Source organism: Pelophylax lessonae, assembly GCF_965119305.1.
Source record: "Pelophylax lessonae genome assembly, chromosome: 11".
NCBI classification, from domain to species: Eukaryota; Metazoa; Chordata; class Amphibia; order Anura; family Ranidae; genus Pelophylax; species Pelophylax lessonae.
This window is the reverse complement of record NC_138778.1, coordinates 225,242,661-225,264,563: the sequence shown is the minus strand read 5'-3', so window position 1 is coordinate 225,264,563 and position 21,903 is coordinate 225,242,661. Positions and strand designations below refer to the sequence as shown.

At 45.9% G+C, this 21,903-nt stretch overlaps 2 protein-coding genes across 2 annotated transcripts in view; both read left to right on the top strand.

The window, feature by feature from the left end:
* Nucleotides 1–21,903, top strand: part of BCAS4 (breast carcinoma amplified sequence 4) — a 1,047,728-nt gene that overhangs the window by 196,867 nt on the left and 828,958 nt on the right. The window lies entirely within an intron of this gene.
* The window catches only part of PTPN1 (protein tyrosine phosphatase non-receptor type 1), a 171,031-nt gene that overhangs the window by 102,765 nt on the left and 46,363 nt on the right, over nt 1–21,903 (top strand). Inside the window, exon 2 of the mRNA XM_082272203.1 lies at nt 21,135–21,225. Coding sequence (XP_082128329.1) covers nt 21,135–21,225 — 91 coding nt within the window. The remainder of the gene's footprint in view (nt 1–21,134; nt 21,226–21,903) is intronic.

Genomic DNA, 21,903 nt, shown 5'->3' with positions numbered 1-21,903 from the left:
TGCAACTAATGATTAATTTGTCTGTCGACTAATCTATCGATTATTTTTACGATTAGAAAACTAATCTAAACGATTTTTTTTATTTTATTTTTTTTGCTTAATTTAGTGTTTTTTTGATTAGCTAATTAATCCTGTAATTAATACAGACCCCTCAGTAAGCCCCCCCTCCCACTACAGACCCCTCAGTAAGCCCCCCTCCCAGTACAGACCCCCACAGTAAGCCCTCCCACCTAGTACAGACCACTTAGTATGCCCCCCCTCCCAGTACAGACCCCCCAGTAAGCCCTCCCACCCAGTACAGACCCCTTAGTAAGCCCCCCTCCCATTTCAGACCCCTCCAGTAAGCCCTCCCACCTAGTACATACCACTTACTAAGCCCCCCCCAGTTCAGACCCCTCAGTAAGCCCTCCCACCTAGTACAGACCACTTACTAAACCCCCCTCCCAGTACAGACCCCTCAGTAAGCCCTCCCACCCAGTACAGACCACTTAGTAAGCCCCCCTCCCAGTGCAGACCACTTAGTAAGCCCCCCCTCCCAGTACAGACCCCCCAGTAAGCCCTCCCACCTAGTACAGGCCATTACAAGCCGGTGTAGCGCCGCAGCTGGGTGATCGGGGAGGATGGCGAATGTGTTGCGGCAGAAGCTGTGGCAGTACAGGGAGTACAGGGGTGCTGGAGACGGTCAGCACTCACCTCTCGTCTCCGACGGAGCCCGGCGGGGGAATTTCACCCGGCCGGCAATGCTTCAAGCGGTGGGGGCGTGTGACGTCACGCGTTGACACGTCAACGCTTTTTCCGCACGTCGACGATTTTTTGTAGTCGACGCGTCGTGGCAGCCCTATATCATATTATATCACTTCATCACGTATGACAGCAGAAACGTGGCTTGAAAATGCGATGGTTCCCTTTGCACAGGTCCAGACCTCCGACGCGTTTTGACTGATTTAGCCTTCCTCAGGGAGATGCCAATCTTAGAGGATCTCTAGTGTATACATAGAGGTAAGTATAACAAATTTTTAATGCATCGCCTATGGCGATTTCTAAGTACCGTAGTTGGTTGTCATTCCACGAGTGTGCGTCATTTTAACCACTTCAGCTCCGGAAGATTTTACCCCCTTCCTGACCAGGGGGTATTTTGCGATTCGGCACTGCGTGACTTTAACTGACAATTGCGCGGTCGTGCGACGCTGTACCTAAACGAATTTGACGTCCTTTTTTTCCCACACCTGTGCGATATTTTGCGGCGGACAGATCGGACCCTTGACTGACATTTTTGACACTTTAAGGGTTACCAGTGACATTACTGCAGTAATCAGTGCTATATATATGCACTGTTACTGCAAAATGACACTGGTAGTGAAGGGGTTAACTTTATTGGAGAGGGAGGGGTTAAGTGTGTCCCTAGGGGCGTGTTTCTAACTGTGATTGGCTGTGGCTTGATGTGTAAGAACAGTGATCAACGGTCCTACATAGTAGAACCGTTTGATCACCATTCCTACACAGGGGAGAATGACAGGCGGCTTTGTTTACATTAGCCGCCTGCCTTTCTTCTGGTGTAACGGACGATCGCGAGTGAACAGCGGACATAGGGTCCGTCAGTCACATGTGCGGGGGGGTCTGTGACTGCACGGGAGCACACCTCCGTGGGCGCGCGCTCACTCCCTAGACCCTCACAGGCTAGCGACGTAGCCCTACGTCGCTTTGCCTGTGAGGGGCTGACTGCCGACGTAAATAGTCGTGCGACGGTTGGCAAGCGGTTAAAGCGTGACGTGTTCGGTATCTAATTACTCGGCATAACGTTATCTTTCACATTACACGAAAATTAGGCTTTAATGTTTTCTTTTTTTTTTTTTAGTTCAAAAAAGTGTATTTTGTCCCAAAAAATTTAGTTTGCAAGACCGCTGCACAAATACGGCATGACATAAAATATTGCAACGACCGCCATTTTATTCTCTAGGAACTATGCTATAAAAAAATAAATAAATATAATGTTTGGGGGGTTCTAAGCAATTTTCTAGCAAACAATACAGGCCTGGACCTTAAGTGGTTAAAGCAAAAGAGATGGTCTAACAAAGTACTGATACAAGCGGGGGGGGGGGGGGTGGACATGTTTGATGATGTCACGAGTATGCTGATCTGTGAGGGGTAATACATATCTGGAAGTGTTACCTATTACACATTACTGGTCCAGAGACTTTGCCTAGGCTGAGATGATATCAGTCTGCTACAGGCAGGAGGAAGCATTTCCTCAGTCTCCCCTCCCCCAGTGATCAGACTGTACATTGTGACTTTGTAGAAGGAGGAGGAGGGATTTCCTCAGTCTCCCCTCCCCCAGTGATCAGACTGCTCATTGTAACTCTGTGGCAAGTCACAGGGTAAGAGGCTGCAGCAGGGGGCTGATCTGTGTCAGACTTTTGTAAACCACAGCCAGGATTTACATGATTGTGTCATCTCAGTCCAGGAAGTAGATGGTGACCTTGGATGGTGCCTGAACAAAGATGGTGCCGTCCTTCTGGAGAGAAAAAATCAGGGGAAGTCCTGTGCTCTCTGTGAGAGGGAATGAATACCTGGAGGGGGTAGACATTACTTAGCATGTTACACATAATATAAACCTACATCTGATGCTGGATCCCCTGTGTATTGATGCCATTGATGTGTACGTTGATGGATGGCGGTCCAGCAGCAAGGGGCGGGGTTTGCTGTCACCATCTGCTCAGTAATAGATGGTAATCTGAGCGATCTGCTTTCCAGGAAGACAATGCCGCCTCCCCTCTCGTGTTGTGGTTTCCAGATGACTTCCAGTAACCATCCGCACTGTTAAAGGGCCAGTAAGCCGATATTTACAGCTTGCTGACACCATTACCTTAGATTGGAGGCCATGAAATAGCTGCAGGCTTTGCTAGATCTTTGTGCCTGGGGAACCCCCCAAATGTGGGAGCACCGTATACACAGGCACAGAGGTCTAACTCATCCTCTTCTATCCCCAGAGTGGGCAAATCATTTGCCCCAGGCTCTTTTTTTTTTTTTTTGACAGTGAGCAGAGAACAGTTCTGTAAGAATTGAGGACATGCTGTCTTAAAGCTGTAGTATACTCCCCAATGTCAAGCGGCAGCTGCCAAAGCCAGCAGAATATTAGCATGCATAAAGAAAGGGATGTATTCCAGAGATAAGACTATAATCCTTCCACTTTATAAAACTCTGGTCCGACCGCATCTGGAGTATTCTGTCCAGTTCTGGTCGCCGGTCCTCAGGAGGGATGTGTTGGAGCTGGAGAGAGTCCAGAGAAGGGCAACTAAACTAATTAGGGGATTGGAGGACCTTAATTATGAAGATCGTCTGCAATCGCTTGATTTATTCTCCCTGGAGAAGAGACGCCTGAGAGGGGACATGATAGCAATTTATAAATATCTCAATGGTGATCTCGGCATAGAAAAACAGCTATTCAGTCGAAGGGATTGCATGAGGACTCGAGGGCATACAATGCGATTAGAGGAGAAGTTAAAAAGTTAAAAAGCTGCAGGCTCGCGACCGACTTATACCTACGTCGGTTCGTGCAGGAGTGCCGCCCTGCCGCAGTAAAACTGCGGCAAGCGGTCCGGAAACGGTTAAAGCAGATCTTCATCCACCCCCGCTTTTCTTTTTTTTTTTTTTTTTTTACCCCCACTTACTTGACTGTGTGTTGTTCACATTTTAGATTCTCACACACCCGAGGATCCAGCCCCCTGAGATCCTCTTGTCTTCTGCCACTGCTTAATCCCACGTCGCCATGCTGCTTGTGACATCATCAAGAGGCCTGCTGGCTCTTCTGGGTTTAGACGCCTCCTCCTAAGATCGTGGGGGGGTGGATCAAGATGGCGATTTTTTTAACGATCAATCGTGCAGCTCTATTCTCTGTTTCAGCAGTGGTCCTTCAGCGTATTGTTTGGCTCAAATGCTGGTCTGCGGACCAGACTTCTAAGAAGGCCTTGACTGATCTTCCTTCAAGGATATCGCCTGTTTGGAGCTAGCCTGGATGACGTCATTAAGGGTCTCATGGGTGGGGGGAGTACCTTTCTTTACAGGCTAGTAAGGGCAGGGACCCTCGTCGTAGATGTGGGCCATCCTTCTTGGTTCATTAGAGGTTTTTTCGTCCCTTGGGCGACTGACAAGGGATCAAAGCCTTTCAGGTCCTCCTCTGGTGGATCCAAGGGAACTTGGTCTGGCAAGTCAGGAGCGGGCTTCTCAAGACCCTCCAACAAGACTCCTTCATCATAAAGGTGCGCCCTCACCCATATCAGGGTGGGGGGATGTCTTCGCAGGATTCCGGACGTTTGGACTTCCCTGGTACAAGACAAGTGGGTCCACTAAGTCATACACGCCGGCTACAAGATTGAGTTTTGTTCTTACACTCCGGAAAGGTTCTTTCCTTCCAATTTGCGCCTGTCCCCAGGATGCTTACAGGGTCTTTTTTAGGCGGTGCAAGACCTGTTACTTCAAGGGGTGATTGTCCCGGTTCCGACATCAGAACTTTTTCAGGGGTATAACTCAAACCTGTTTACAGTTCCCAGGAAGGAAGGCAAAGTGCATCCAATTCTGGACCTCAAGGCGCTGAACTGCTTTGTGTGGCTGCAGAAGTTCAGAATGGAGTCCATTTGCATGGTGGTGGCATCCCTGCATCAGGGGGGATTTTCTGGCCTCTATCGACATCAAGAACGCTTACTTTCACACTCCAACATGTGCCGGTCACCAGCGCTGCTTCTGCTTTGCCGTGGGAGAGGAGCATTATCAGTTTGTGCCGTTACCCTTTGGTCTCGCCTCTGCACCTCGGGTCTTCACAGAAGTGTTAGTCCTGGTGCTAGCATTGTTACGCCAGTGGGGGATCATGGAACTGGGCTACTTGGATGACCTTCTCCGAGCTGAGTCTCCTCCTGCTCTGGTGGGAAACCTGGAGATCATTATGCGAACTCTGAGGGAGTTCGGCTGGATTCTGAATTTTCAAAAGTCTGCTCTGGTTCTGTCCACAAAGCTGGACTATCTGGGTCTGACTCTGGACTCAGCCTTAGCAAGAGTGTTCCTTCCCCTGGACAAACTACAGAAACTGCAGGCTGCAATTCATCTCCTGCTGTCCAGCAGATGGTCATCCCCCTGGGCTTGCATGCAGGTGTTGGGCCTGATGGTGTCTACCTTCGAGGCGGTTCCATTTGCACAGTTCCATACAAGGTCCCTTCAAAGGGAGATTCTGGGCCAATAGGACAAGAATCCGCAGTCTCTGAACAAGCAGATCCGGCTGAGCCGTGGAACGAAAGAGTCCCTGATATGGTGGCTTCGTTCTCGTTCACCCTGTCCAGGTAGGGAGGTGTCCTCAGCAAAAATTCTGCTCAGGGGGTCTGGACACTCAAAGTATCTGGACACTGGAAGAGTCCAGACTACCGAGCGATCAGACTGTGCCTGGAAAATTGAATGGATCGTCTTCAGGGATGTCCAGTGTGCATTCAATCGGACAATGCCACGGCCGTGGCTTATGTCAATCACCAGGGGGGTACAAGAAGTGTCCTGGCGGCTCTGGAAGTAGCTGGCATTCTTAGGTGGGCAGAACGTTTCGTTCCAGACTTCCAGTCCTCTCCGCTGTACACATTCCTGAGGTGGAAAACTGCCAGTTGGATTACCTCAGTCAGCAGGCTTTGGACCAAGGGCAGTGGTCCCTTCATCTGGAGTTGTTTCATCAATTGTATCTCCGGTGGGGCATCCCCGAGGTGGATCTGTTGACGTCTCGGTTCAACAGAAAGGTGCGGAGGTTTGTGGCTTGGTCACTGGATCCTCTGGCAGATGCCACAGACGCGCTGGTGGCCCCATGAGGTCAGTATCATCTCATTCACGCCTTCCCTCTTCTCAAGCTTCTGCCAAGACTTCTACGCAGGATTGAGGCAGAAGGGATCCTGGTCATCTTAGTGGCCCCAATCTGGCATCCCCGGGCTTGGTACGCTGATCTGGTGCCCAAACTGGACTTCCCAGGCTTGGTACGCTGATGTGGTGCACTGGAAGATGTGGAAGACGTACATTGCGTGGTGTAAGTCTCTAGGGTTTCATCCTCGCTCTTTTTCGGTGGCTCTGATCTTGAGCTTTCTTCAACAGGGGGGATTTTTTTTTTAACCAAAAATATGTAGCAGAATACGTATTGGCCTAAATTGATGAAGAAATTCGATTTTTTTACATTTTATTGGAGGGTTTTTATAGAAGAAAGTAAAAAATATTGTTTTTTTCAAAATTGTCGCTCTTTTTTTGTTTGAAGCACAAAAATTTTAAACCGTAGAGGGGATCAAATACCACCGAAAGAAAGCTTTATTTTTGGCGGAAAAAAATTACTTTTTATGTTTGAAGCACAAAAAATTTAAACCGCAGAGGGGATCAAATGCCACCAAAAGAAAGCTTTATTTTTGGGGTAAAATAGTTACATTTTATTTGGGTACAGCGGCACACGACCGCGCAATTGTCAGCTAAAGTAACGCAGCGCCATTTCGCAAAAAATGGCTTGGTAATGAAGGGGGTGTAAATCTTCTAGGGGGCAAGTGGTTAAAAAGGAACTTACCTTTGAGTTTGGGTGATGTCACTGGACCATCCCACAGGATCCTGGGATGATGCGTTGTGCAAGAGCGCTTTTTTTCTCGCAGGAATCCGATTTTTTACTTTCCTAGGAAGCCATGAAGAGTCTAAAGCAAGCTATAGATGATGGAAAGAAATTCGTACGATTTCCCCATCAACACAGTCAGTGTTGATGGGGAAATCTCTCCCGCAACAATATTGTGTTCTTCCGGGTGGGGAGCTTTCCTAGCCCCCAGAACACACTGATTACTGCTGGGGACTGTAGACACCGTGCAATGATCGCATGCACAAAATCAGACAGGCTGGTTGTTCTGAAGTCAGTTGATGGATCGTCTTCAGTAGTTAGCCGCTCCCTGCTAAACCAACCAAGAGTCAGTCCATCTATGGGAAGGGTTTCGTGACGTAACCCTCACCTCCGGGATGTGCATGGTGACTGGGGTCTAAGGTAAGTACTTTTTACTGGTGTGTTTTAGCTAGCATTATAAATGGCCTGCTGCAGAATAATGGATCTTTTTTTTATTTTATTTTTTTTTAAGCAAGCAATGCTTGCTGAAGCAAATCCAAGTGCCTTCATCATCTGGTTTTTAGCCCTGATGAAGGGGGAGGGGAGAAAACTTCTATACAAGTTGGTGTGGCCCTCCCATCCTTTCAAAACTTAAAAAAAATCCTCTGGGGGTCCAGCTAGACCCCACAGTTGCTGGTGAGCAGCCTCTAGGATCGTAAAGTGCTCATTGCGCTATAACGCGCCTCCGTAAGGTTCGGCGCTCCTACATCACAAAGAAGCGAAGAATAAGGTAAGTCTCACAGTTAGCTTATCCCTCCACCGCTAGACCTAATAGGGATTAGAAATAGTAGTAAACCTCAGTCATGAAATCTGAACAAAGCACACATATCTGTAGTGTTTACCTGTCTTTCTCCAAAGCTCTAAGTGTCGTTTCTCTCTGGTGAGTCGTTCCTCTGTTATCAGTCACTGAGAAGCCGCTCGGCTGTCATTACAAGGAGCGGGAGGGGACGTCCCCTCCCGCGGCTCGCCCGGGTCTCCCGTCCCACCGGGAGAACCGGGTAACCAGCCTGCACTGCCGCCAAAGACCCAAACAAAGCCGCATTCGGCTCTGTTTGGGTCTCTATGTAAAAACATGTCATGATATCACTTCCGGGTACTCGGCGCCAGATTAAAAAAAAATTACAGCATTCAAAACAGCCAAACTTGGTGTTTTGAATGCATTTAAGTGCAGAGGAGGGGTTTGGGGTCTTTTAAACCCCCCAGATCCCTCCACAATAGTACCTGTGATAAAAATAAAAAATAATTAAATGTATGAAAATATCAGCTGATACCGATATGCAATGGCCAAAATATCTGTATCAGCAACGAAAAACCGATATCGGTCGATCACTAGTGCTATGCATTGGTTTACTGCTGTTGTTACTGCGGCTTTTGCTTTGGCGTATCGAATTCGGCAGTAAATCGTGCCGGTTCACACATTTGTGATGTGGGAATTCTGCGAATCCACTTGCGGGGTTCCCGCATCGCACTCAACTCGCAGGCAGTTCACACTGCATATGCAAATCGCTGGGGGTGTCAATACAAAGTTAACTACACCCCCAGATCAGTTTGCATATCGCAATGCCAACTGTCAGTTCGGACATGAATCAGATTGCATAGGTGTGATCCGATTCTGGTGTAAAACAAAAAAGAGTCCTGTGCGACTGGTACGAATGCGATGCAAATTCAGCCATACAATCTGTATGGCTGAATTCGCAATGGGCAGAGAAGTGCGCTCCGAATCACATGCCATGTCTGACGATGCATATGTGTGCACCGGGACTAAAGCGAATCTTTATCTGCGTTTCTTTATGCAAAGTATTGGGGGGGGGGGGGGGGATCTGCACCTGAACAGGGCCAGCTTCATAAATGAGGGCCACCTATCTATTATTATTACTTCATGAGCCTGTACAAATAGCCCAGATAAGATGAAGGGTTGATGTACGGCATTGCCCTGTAGAGTAGCAGATGGGCCCGGCGGACAGTGTTTGCTTTGTTCTAACATGATAAAGATCGTTGACTTCTTTTTTTTCTCTCTTTCCCTGGAAATGTTGAGGGTTTGGAGTCATTTGATTTTTTTTTTCCCCTAGAATTCATAGAGGCTTTGGGCAACTTTTCTTTTTTATCTCTTTCATTGGAAATGCTTACAGGCGGGGGGTGGGGGGGGGGGTTAGAAGCAGAGTGGATGAATGGAATGAAAAGCGATTTCCTTGGAAGAGGGGTGATTACAGGACTCGTCTTGTGTGTCGCTGCTTCTACTCGTCTTCAGTAGATATTCGGCACAACCTGAAGCTCTGCACGTAGTTGGGAGGCCTTGTTACCATGCAATGTCTAGTTGCTGTATCAGATGTTCAACCTACAGGAAATTGACCCTCTGTGGGCAAGTTTGGGGCCTACAGGTTCTGGAACTCCAAGGGTCAGGGTGTCCTTCATCAGGATCCCTAAAGTGTCAACGTTTATTTGTTCTGGGACCCCCAAGTGTCAGTGTGTCATTGTTCTGGGACCTCCATGTGTCAGTGTGTAATTGTTCTGGGACCTCCATGTGTCAGTGTTTCATTGTTCTGTGATCCCCAAGTGTCAGTGTGTCATTGTTCTGGGACCCCCAAGTGTCAGTGTCATTGTTCTGGGACCCCCAAGTGTCAGTGTCATTGTTCTGTGATCCCCAAGTGTCAGTGTGTCATTGTTCCGTGACCCCCAAGTGTCAGTGTGTCATTGTTCTGGGACCTCCATGTGTCAGTGTGTCATTGTTCTAGGACCCCCAAGTGTCAGTGTGTCATTGTTCTGGGACCCCCAAGTGTCAGTGTGTCATTGTTCTGTGACCTCCATGTGTCAGTGTGTCATTGTTCTGGGACCCTCAAGTGTCAGTGTGTCATTGTTCTGGGACCTCCATGTGTCAGTGTGTCATTGTTCATGGACCCCCAAGTGTCAGTGTGTCATTGTTCATCGACCCCCAGGTGTCAGTGTGTCATTGTTCTGGACCCCGCCCCCAAGTGTCAGTGTGTCATTGCTGTGGGACCCCCAAGTGTCAGTGTGTCATTGTTCTGGACCCCCAAGTGTCAGTGTGTCATTGTTCTGGACCCCCAAGTGTCAGTGTGTCATTGTTCTGGGACCCCCAAGTGTCAGTGTGTCATTGTTCATCGACCCCCAGGTGTCAGTGTGTCATTGTTCATCGACCCCCAAGTGTCAGTGTGTCATTGTTCTGGACCCCCAAGTGTCAGTGTGTCATTGTTCTGGACCCCCAAGTGTCAGTGTGTCATTGTTCTGGACCCCCAAGTGTCAGTGTGTCATTGTTCTGGACCCCCAAGTGTCAGTGTGTCATTGTTCTGGGACCCCCACATGTCAGTGTGTCATTGTTCTGGGACCCCCACATGTCAGTGTGTCATTGCTGTGGGAGGTGACATAAATACACATCTCCTCACATGTAAACATTCTGGGATTTTCTATCATACTAGTAATGTATTCTTTACTATTATTTCCTGCATATCTGACATGACTGAACCGTTCATAGCTACTTAATGGAGGATTTTTGGGACATTTTCTACATTCCATGGTGTCCGATGATGACTGGCCTACACTAACATGTTGGATCTTGTCCTCCCCCACCCCCACCATACTTTCTGCACTTTTTTCAGATGTTGGGACTAAAAACAGACAACAACGATCTGTGGACTTCTCTGCTGTGAGCTGCAGTGTGCATGGCCGGCCTGTACAGACTTGGTTTAGTGTTTGTTCTGTATTGGTAATGAGCCATGTTTGCAGATCGCTGCTGTTGGCCGGACAACTGGGCTTTAATAAAGATAGAATGCTGGTTTAGAAAGGAAAGATGGCTGCACTTCATGGCCGGCCTGAGGACTATGTTACCAACAATTGCTATTAACCGCCCCCATACTGCGCGAAGTCTGCCATTCCTCTCCTACATGTAAAAAAAAATTATTATTTTTGCTAGAAAATTACACAGAACCCCCAAACATTATATATATATAATTTTTTTTATTATTTATATATATATATATATATATTTAGCAGAGACCCTAGGGAATAATATGGCGGTCCTTTGAATTTTTTATGTCACATGGTATTTGCGCAGCAATTTATATATATATATATATATATATATATATATATCTATATATATATGTATATATATATGTATATAAAATTTTTAGCAGAAACTCTAGGGAATAAAATGGCGGTCCTGCGAATTTCACACGGTGTTTGCGCAGCAATTTTTCAAACGCAATTTTTTTGGGGAAAAATACACTTTCATGAATAAAAAAAAAAAACAGTAAAGTTATCCTATGTTTTTTTAATATAATGTGAAAGATGATGTTACACTGAGAAAATAGATACCCAGCATGTCACGCTTTAAAATTGCGCACACTCGTGGAATGGTGCCAAACTTCAGTACTTAAAAATCTCCATAGACGACACTGAAAATTTTTACTGGTTACCAGTTCAGAGTTACAGAAGAGCCCTTATACTAGAATTATTGCTCTCGCTCTAACTTTGCGATGATACCTCACGTCTGGTTTTAACGTAGTTTACGACCTACATATGCGCTCGCTTCTGCATGCAAGCACAAGGGGACAGGGGCGCTTTCATTTTTTTTTTTTTTTATTGTGTATTTTATTTTAATTTTATTTTAAACCCTTCCCTTTAATTGTTTTTCCCCTTTTTTCAATTACAAGGAATGTAAACATCCCTTGTAATAGGAATAGGGCATGACAGGTCCTCTTATTTATAGACCCCCACCTCCTGTGTCCACGCCTACTTCCTGGGTCCAACACTAGGTGGAGCACGCGGGCGAGAAGCGCCCACCAGCACAACCAGCTGTCTCCATCAGTAGGTGGAGCTGTGACCTTTGACCTCTGAGGTCACACCTCCTGACTTTTCACCTTTGGGGTGGGTCAATGGCCCATTTCCTGAGTCAAAACCCTCTCCTGTGTCTCCCCTGTCTAACCCTAACCCTAGCTCTAACCCTAACCCTAACTCTAACCCTAGCTCTGACCCTAGCCCTAACCCTAGCTCTAACCCTAACTCTGACCCTAGCTCTAACCCTAGCTCTAGCTCTAACCCTAGCTCTAGCTCTAACTCTAACCCTAGCCCTAACTCTAACCCTAGCCCTAACTCTAACCCTAGCCCTAACTCTAACCCTAGCCCTAACTCTAACCCTAGCCCTAACTCTAACCCTAGCCCTAACTCTAACCCTAGCCCTAACTCTAACCCTAGCCCTAACCCTAGCCCTAGCTCTAACCCTAGCCCTAGCTCTAACCCTAGCTCTAATCCTAGCTCTAACCCTAGCCCTAACTCTAACCCTAGCCCTAACTCTAACCCTAGCCCTAACTCTAACCCTAGCCCTAACTCTAACCCTAGCCCTAACTCTAACCCTAGCCCTAACTCTAACCCTAGCCCTAACTCTAACCCTAGCCCTAACTCTAACCCTAGCCCTAACTCTAACCCTAGCCCTAACTCTAACCCTAGCCCTAACTCTAACCCTAGCCCTAACTCTAACCCTAGCCCTAACTCTAACCCTAGCCCTAACTCTAACCCTAGCCCTAACTCTAACCCTAGCCCTAACTCTAACCCTAGCCCTAACTCTAACCCTAGCCTTAACTCTAACCCTAGCCCTAACTCTAACCCTAGCCCTAACTCTAACCCTAGCCCTAGCCCTAACCCTAGCCCTAACTCTAACCCTAGCCCTAGCCCTAGCTCTAACCCTAGCTCTAACCCTAGCTCTAACCCTAGCTCTAACCCTAACCTTATCCCTAACCCTAACCTTATCCCTAACTCTAACCCTAGCCCTAACTCTAACCCTAGCCCTAACCCTAGCCCTAACTCTAACCCTAGCCCTAACTCTAACCCTAGCCCTAACTCTAACCCTAGCCCTAACTCTAACCCTAGCCCTAACTCTAACCCTAGCCCTAACTCTAACCCTAGCCCTAACCCTAACTCTAACCCTAGCCCTAACCCTAGCTCTAACTCTAACCCTAGCCCTACCCTAGCCCTAACCATAGCTCTAACCCTAGCCCTAGCTCTAACCCTAACATCCAAAAATAAAAACTCAGGCTTTGCAGCTGAACACAGGTTTACGTCTGCCGATGCCAGATGTGACGTCAGTACATCGCGTCCGGGCCTCCAAGAGTCATAGAGATGATCGGGGACCATCTGGTCCTCAGTCAGCTCTATGGAGAACTTCCTCCACCTGGTAGAAGCACCGGAAGGTGGCGGGAGCAGGGTCCCCTCCCACCGCCTGTAAAAACAATCAAGTGGCTGAAGTGCCTCTATAATTATTTTTACGGTGAAGGGAATTGCTGGCTGAAAAAGATATCTGAATGACACCTGCAGCTTCACCCGTCATTCAGATATCTCTACTCAAAGTCCACGAGGTCAAATGACGCCCCGCGGTATGGAAATGGTTAAACTCTGCTAAGCAGGAACATGGATCTCTGCCTTTCCACAGTACAAGCACCTCCCCCACAGTTAGTAATCACTCCCTAGGAGCACATTTGACCCTTTGATTGCCCCCAATGTTAACCCCTTCCCTGCCAGTGTCATTAGTACAGTGACAGTGTATATTTTTAGCACTGATTACTGTGTTGGTGTCACTGGTCCCCAATAAAGTGTCAGTGTCCGATATGTCCGCTGCGCAGTCCCACTGATCGCCACCATTACTAGTAAAAATAAATAAATAAAAATTCCATAAATCTATAAATAAAAATATCCCATAGTTGGTTTACACAAGCCATTCAATATACGCTTATTGGGATTATTTCTCTATTAAAAAAATGTAGCAGAATACATATTGGCCTAAATTGATGAAGAAATGTAATTTTTTTTTTTTTTTTTCATTTTTTTATTGGATATGTTTTATAGCAGAAGGAAAAACATTATTATTATTATTATTTTTTTTTTTTTTTCAAACATCGGTCTTTTTTTGTTTATAGCGCAAAAACTGAAAACCGCAGATCTCATCAAATACCACCAAAAGAAAGCTCTGTTTGTGGGAAAAAAAGGACATCAATTTTACTTGGGTACAGCGTTGCACGACCGCGCAATTGTCAGTTAAAGTAACGCAGTGCCATATCGTAAAAAAAATGGGCTGGTTATGAAGGGGGGGGGGGGGGTAATCCTTCCGGAACTGAAGTGGTTAACTGACAATTGCATGCTACAATATTTATTAATATCTATTTATTTTTACAATTCTATTTAAGAACCCCATTGGGGGGCTTTGGCGAAATATCAGGGGTCTAAACAGACCTCTGATGTATAACCTTGGAGACAGAGAAAGGAGATTGAGGACACAGCCCTCATTCTCCATCTCTGCAACTTCAGCTGCACAGAATGAATGGACAGGGATCAGTGAACAGGAATAGCTCTGTAAAGAATGAATGGACAGGAATAGCCCTGTACAGAATAATTTGACCAGGAATAGCTCTGTACAGAATGGATGAATAGGAATAGCCCTGTACAGAATGAATGAATAGGAATAGCCCTGTACAGAATGAATGAACAGGAATAGCTCTGTACAGAATGGATGAATAGGAATAGCCCTGTACAGAATGAATGAACAGGAATAGCCCTGTACAGAATGCATGAACAGGAATAGCCCTGTACAGAATAAATGAACAGGAATAGCTCTGTACAGAAGGAATGATCAGGAATAGCCCTGTACAGAATGAATGAACAGGAATAGCCCTGTACAGAATGAATGGACAGGAATAGCCCTGTACAGAATGAATGAACAGGAATAGCCCTGTACAGAATGAATGAACAGGAATAGCCCTGTACAGAATGAATGGACGGGAATAGCCCTGTACAGAATGAATGGACGGGAATAGCCCTGTACAGAATGCATGAATAGGAATAGCTCTGTACAGAATAAATGAACAGGAATAGCTCTGTACAGAAGGAATGAACAGGAATAGCCCTGTACAGAATGAATGAACAGGAATAGCCCTGTACAGAATGAATAGACAGGAATAGCCCTGTACAGAATGAATGATCAGGAATAGCCCTGTACAGAATGAATGAACAGGAATAGCCCTGTACAGAATGAATGAACAGGAATAGCCCTGTACAGAATGAATGAACAGGAATAGCCCTCTACAGAATGAATAAACAGGAATAGCCCTGTACAGAATGAATGAACAGGAATAGCCCTCTACAGAATGAATCAACAGGAATAGCCCTCTACAGAATGAACAGGAATAGCCCTGTACAGAATGAATAAACAGGAATAGCTCTGTACAGAATGAATGGACAGGAATAGCCCTGTACAGAATGAATGAACAGGAATAGCCCTGTACAGAATGAATGAACAGGAATAGCTCTGTACAGAATGAATGAACAGGAATAGCCCTGTACAGAATGAATGAACAGGAATAGCCCTGTACAGAATGAATGAACAGGAATAGCCCTGTACAGAATGAATGAACAGGAATAGCCCTGTACAGAATGAATGGACGGGAATAGCCCTGTACAGAATGAATGAACAGGAATAGCCCTGTACAGAATGAATAAACAGGAATAGCCCTGTACAGAATGCATGAACAGGAATAGCCCTGTACAGAATGCATGAATAGGAATAGCCCTGTACAGAAGGAATGATCAGGAATAGCCCTGTACAGAATGAATAAACAGGAATAGCCCTGTACAGAATGAATGAACAGAAATAGCCCTGTACAGAATGAATGAACAGGAATAGCCCTCTACAGAATGAATAAACAGGAATAGCCCTGTACAGAATGAATGAACAGGAATAGCCCTGTACAGAATGAATGAACAGGAATAGCTTTGTACAGAATGAATGGACAGGAATAGCCCTGTACAGAATGAATAGACAGGAATAGCTCTGTACAGAATGAATGAACAGGAATAGCCCTGTACAGAATGAATAAACAGGAATAGCTCTGTACAGAATGAATGGACAGGAATAGCCCTGTACAGAATGAATGAACAGGAATAGCCCTGTACAGAATGAATGAACAGGAATAGCCCTGTACAGAATGAATGAACAGGAATAGCCCTGTACAGAATGAATGAACAGGAATAGCCCTGTACAGAATGAATGAACAGGAATAGCCCTGTACAGAATGAATGAACAGGAATAGCCCTGTACAGAATGAATAAACAGGAATAGCTCTGTACAGAATGAATGAACAGGAATAGCCCTGTACAGAATGAATGAACAGGAATAGCCCTGTACAGAATGAATGAACAGGAATAGCCCTGTACAGAATGAATGAACAGGAATAGCTCTGTACAGAATGAATGAATAGGAATAGCCCTGTACAGAATGAATGAACAGGAATAGCCCTGTACAGAATGAATGAACAGGAATAGCTCTGTACAGAATGAATGGACAGGAATAGCTCTGTACAGCGTTTCCTGTCCATTCATAAACTGAAGCATAGCAAACACAGCTTACTTTGCCTCAGAAATGAATGGACAGAGTCCATCAGTGACAGTCCTGACAGATTCCCACAGGAGCAGGGGGGCGGGACAGGGGAGGGGGGAACCCGGCAGTGCTGTCACATGGGGAGCCCATAGTCCCTGCAGAATGTCCTCCCTTGGGTTCCCCTGCATGGACAAAGCTCAGAAAATTATTGTCAGGGGTTTGGTTTTGGATGTAAGTTGCATATTAGGAGCTCCCCGCAGCTTTATGGGTTATATTGAGACATACACTATATTACCAAAAGTATTGGGACGCCTGCCTTTACACACACATGAACTTTAATGGCATCCCAGTCTTAGTCCGTAGGGTTCAATATTGAGTTGGCCCACCCTTTGCATCTATAACAGCTTCAACTCTTCTGGGAAGGCTGTCCACAAGGTTTAGGAGTGTGTCTATGGGAAGGCGTCCCAATACTTTTGGTAATATGATGTATAAATTGCTCTACCATCAGATTGTATAGAGAATAGTTTCTTGTATGTATCGGAGTGCAGACAGAAGTGAAGTGCTGCGTGTCGCTGAGCGGACCCTGCAGGCAGCGGCATGCATCGGCTGACATTGCACTTTGCAGAATCTCTGCGGTTTGCCCGATCTTCCTGCTTCGGCCTCATCCTTCCCTCGTCACGCTTCCCTTACAGGTCACCATTTGCATAAATGACGCACGAGTCACCCTAAGGGAGGAAGAAGCTCGCCGTTACTTCCGCAAACATCCTCTGCTCATCGGCTTTAACTCTTTCTGAGCCCCAATTCACCTCCGTCCGGCGTCTTGAGTAAAGTGCGCCAAAATTGTCATCAAACGCGTACAATTTAACCACTTGTCTACCGGGCACTTATATCCCCCCTCCCCCCTTTCCTGCCCAGGACAATTTTCAGCTTTCAGCACTGTCACACTTTAAATGAAAATTGCGCAGTCATTCAACACTGGACCTAAATGACATTTTTATTTTCACACAAATAGCGCTTTCTTTTGCTGGTATTTAATCACTGCTGGGGTTTTTATTTTTTTCTAAAAAAAAAAAATGAAAAAAGACCAAAAATTTTGAAAAACATACATTTTTTTTTTTTTAGCTTGTCAGTAAATTTTGTAAATAAGTAATTTTTCAATTTCACTGATGAGCACTGATAGGTGGCATTGGTGGGCAATGATAAGTGGCACTGATGAGCAATAAAGGTGTCACTGATAGGCGCTGACAAGTGGCACTGATGAGCACTGATAGGTGGCACCGATGAGCACTTATGGGTGGCACTGATGAGCACTGATAGGCTGCACTGATAGGTGACACTGACGAGGCGGCACTGATGAGCACTGATAGGTGGCATTGGTGGGCAATGATAGGTGGCACTGATGAGCACTAAAGGTGTCACTGAGAGGCGCTGACAGGTGGCACTGATGAGCACTGATAGGTGGCACTGATGAGCACTTATGGGTGACACTGATGGGTGGCGGCACTGATGGGCACTAATTGGTGTCACTGATGAGGCGGCACCAATAGGTGGCACTGATGAGCACTGATAGGTGTCACTGATGGACACTGATAGGTGTCACTGATGGACACTGATAGGTGACACTGATGAGCACTGATAGGTGGCAGTGATGAGCACTAATAGGTGTCACTGATGGACACTGATAGGTGGCACTGATGGACACTGATAGGTGTCACTGATGGACACTGATAGGTGTCACTGATGGACACTAATAGGTGTCACTGATGGACACTGATAGGTGTCACTGATGGACACTGATAGGTGGCACTGATGGACACTGATAGGTGGCACTGATGGACACTGATAGGTGGCACTGGTGGGCAAGGATAGGCAACAGTGATGGACGGCACAGATAGGCAGCACTGATAGGTGCCACTGATGAGCACTAGTCGGCGGCACTGAAAGGTGGCACTGTTGGGTGGCACTGATGAGCAGACACTCATGGGCACTGAAAGGCAGCACTGACTAACATTACTAATGGGCACTGATTGGTGTCACCGATGGGCACTGATTGGTGCTCTGATTACCTGTACAGATCTCCCTGTGAGGAGATGTTGCTGATTGGCTCTCCTCGCCACCCACTCTGTCAGTGTGAGTCGATAAATGGCACTTCCCTGTTTACATGTGACGAGCTATGATTGGACACAGCTGATCACATGGGTGAAGCCCTGCCTGATCGGCTCTTTACCGAGATCAGGGTCGTGCCTTGTCCTAAGAACACGTCGCAGCTGCGATCACCACGCTACACGCCCCCAGTGGGCGTGCAAGAGCGGCAGTTTTGTGGCGCCGTCCTATGAGGACGTCCCAAAACGAGAGTGCAAGAGTGCATCCCCGCCCCCCGCCATCATTTTACTATACGGCGGGTGGGAAGTGGTTAAGCACTCATGCAATTTGCTGCGTTCAGATCCAGAATTTAGACGGCAGGATTTTTATCTAGGCGTTTTGTTTTAGCCAATGGAAATAACTAGGGGGAGGAGATCCGCTAGAAAAAAAAAACATTCAATTTAGGTCTTTTCAAGCTCCATTCACACATTTTGAATCGCGGGTGGAATTGCTGCGACTAAAAACGCAATTTCAAAATATCAAATCGCACATCGGCGTGTTCAGAGGCCATTCATTTCAATGGCACCTAAAAAAAACAGTGCAATATTTGCGTGACGCATGTCGCCCCAAAAAACTTATTTTGGGTGACATGTCTGAGAATGCTGATGTGCGATTTGATATTTTAACAGTGCGTTTTGAAGTCGCAGGCAGAATTGAGGCAATTTTTGTCTGAGATTCAAATCACCTTTACATTAACCAAGTGAAATGCCTGGCTTAGGTGATACACAGAGGTGAAACAAATCCTCCTACATAACGTTGTACCTGTTTATCTGCAGCTTTCTCTTCTATACAGAGTGCAGAATTTATACAGCTTGTCTGATATTTCAGAAAGCAGGGGATGTGGGGAGCGCTGAAGTTACATTCAGCATAGCTAAGTGAGAGCTGATTACAGAAAAGGGACCCCCCCCCCCCTTTCCCAGCGCTGAGGCTGTCAATCAAAGGATGAAAACTGGAGCTCCATCACCTTTTGACCTCTTGGTGTCAGAACGGATAGCAGAGGAAGGAGACAGCGGAGAGAAATGACACTTAGTGCTCTGGTATGAGACCAGCACACACTATACAGCATGGGTGCTCAACCTGTGACTCTCCAGCTGTTGTAGTACTACAAGTCTCATCATGCCTCTGCCTATGGGAGTCATGCTTGTAACTGTCAGCCTGGCAATGCTTCATGGGAGTTGTAGTTCCGCAACAGCTGGAGGGCCACAGGTTGAGCACCAATGCTAGAGAGGGATGTGCTTTGTTCATATTTTATGTCTGAGGTTTACAAACACTTTAAAGCTTTCATGTGTTTCCTTTTTCTGATTCCTGGAACAAATCTTCAAAGCTTTACTCAGCTGGGAAGAAACTGAACGCACAAAAAGCACAAAAACACTCAGGAGGAAGTAAACACGTGTATTTATTGCCTTATTAAAATGACAGTTGGGTAGTAGGTATAATATACACCATTGCAGTTTAACCACTTTACCACCGGAGGATTTTGCTGTCTTACGTCTGGGCCACTTTTTGCGATTCAGCACTGTGCGACTTTAACGGACAATTGCGCGGTCATGCAACGCCGTACCCAAACTAAATTTACGTCCTTTTTTTTCCCACAAACAGAGCTTTCTTTTGGTGGTATTTGATCACCTGTGCGATTTTTACTTTTTGCGCTATTAACAAAAAAAAAAGTGTTTATTTTGAAAAAATAACAATATTTTTCACATTTTTTTTTATATGAAATTCCCCCCAAAAAAATGTAAAAATCAAATTTTTTTTAAATTTTTGGCCAATTTGTTTTCTGCTACCTATGTTTGGTAAAAAAAAATCACAATAAGCGTATTTTGATTGGTTTGCGCAAAAGTTATTGCGTTTACTAACTAAGGGAAAGATTTCTGTCATTTTTGGTGTTTTTTTTTAACGAGTAATGGCGGCGATCTGCGATTTTTTTTTTTTTTTTTTTTTTGCGGGACTGCGACATTGCGGCGGACAGATCGGACCCTTGACTGACATTTTTGACACTTTTGGGGGTACCAGTGACATTACTGAAGTAATCAGTGCTATAAATATGCACTGTTACTGTAAAAATTACACTGGCAGGGAAGGGGTTAATTTTATTGGAGAGGGAGGGGTTAATGTATGCCTGGTGCTTACTGACGTGTGTGGGGGGAGGGGGTTGTGTGACACAGGGACAGATCGCAGGTTGAGCTATGCTGAATCCTGCAATCTGTCACTGTCTGTCACTTAGGAGATCCACAGCAGACGGATCTCCAAACTCGATTCCCCAACGATCGGGGAAGAGCAGCGGTGATCACCGCCTCTCCTCCCCTGGCCCGACTCCCGCTGTGACTGAATACAGTGGGAGCGAGCCTCCAGCGGCGCGCACGCGCTGCCGAGAGAGGGGAATGTCTGGTGACGTAGTACTAGGTCGCCAGATGTTATCGAGCCACTTTGCCGCAGTACAGCTCTAGTGAGCAGTGCGGAAGTGGTTAAAAATGACAGTTGTGTAGTAGTTATAATATACACCATTGCAGTTTATAAATGACAGTTGTGTAGTAGTTATAATATAAACAATTGCAGTTTATAAATGACAGTTGTGTAGTAGGTGTATTATAAACAATTGACTGTTAATATCTACTTGTCCCCACGTGTACAATGGATGGCTTGTTGATACTCGGTTCCCATTTATCAGTAATTCTCAGCGTTAGGCCAAGCCTGCGTCTTTAAGGCAGGTTCATTTATTCGGTAAGTCGTCAATGTTTTCCCGTAGATCCGCTGATAAGTATCTTTCTCTTCCTTGTCTGGAATATCTACCGCTCCCCCGAATAGTTCCTGTCTAAATGTAATCTCTATTCCGAGACGGCCCTGCCAAAACCAGCAAAGCCCTCACTGCCAAGGAAAGCAGATTAGAGGTTGGGGGGGGGTGTCCAACTATTTTATCATTGGTACCTAACGCCACCGGAGACCTCAACTGCTTCCCGTCCTTCTGTCTTGCAGGAAATCCGAAATGAAGCCAGCGATTTCCCGTGCAAAGTGGCGAGACTGCTGGAGAACAAAACCCGCAATCGCTATAGAGACGTCAGTCCATGTGAGTACCACGCACTTTCACTTGTTGGGCCAACTAAAAATAGCGCTCAGTTTTAAACACTTTTGTATGCATGCGGGAATAACTTTTCATTCACAAAAAGTAAAAAAAAAAAAAGGAAATTGCATTTGAAAGGTGGTTTAACCACTTGAAGACCGGGCCTTTTTCTGACATTTGTTGCTTACATGGGGGAAACAAAAATCAGCAAATAAAGAAAAAAACAATATAGCATATAAAATTGTGAGACAAATCATATTGTAATTGAATGTTATTAAAAATTCCCTTTCCTTTTCAATCTGCGGCTGTTGTAATTTTCTGGAAATGCAATGCAATATGGCCGCCTGGAGGTGATCTGTACACAGAATGTATACTGACCACACCCCCAGAAACAGCATTTCCTGCTTGTGTGATTGGCTCCCCAATTTTCCCAGAAGTCTGCACTAAGATACAAGTCAGATTTCTGGCATCCCCTGCAACACAAATGTCCTTTTTGGTGAGATCCTCCCAATAGGAACACGTCTAAAGGGATGCAGGCCCAGCAGATTTCCTCATTAGAGCCCCGCAGCTGCCACAGCTGATAGATAATTATGAAACCACTCCCATTAGACCCACTCAGCACAGAGGAACAAACAATGATTTCTTTAGAATAACAAAAGGAAGGAATCTGCAACAAAGTATGTT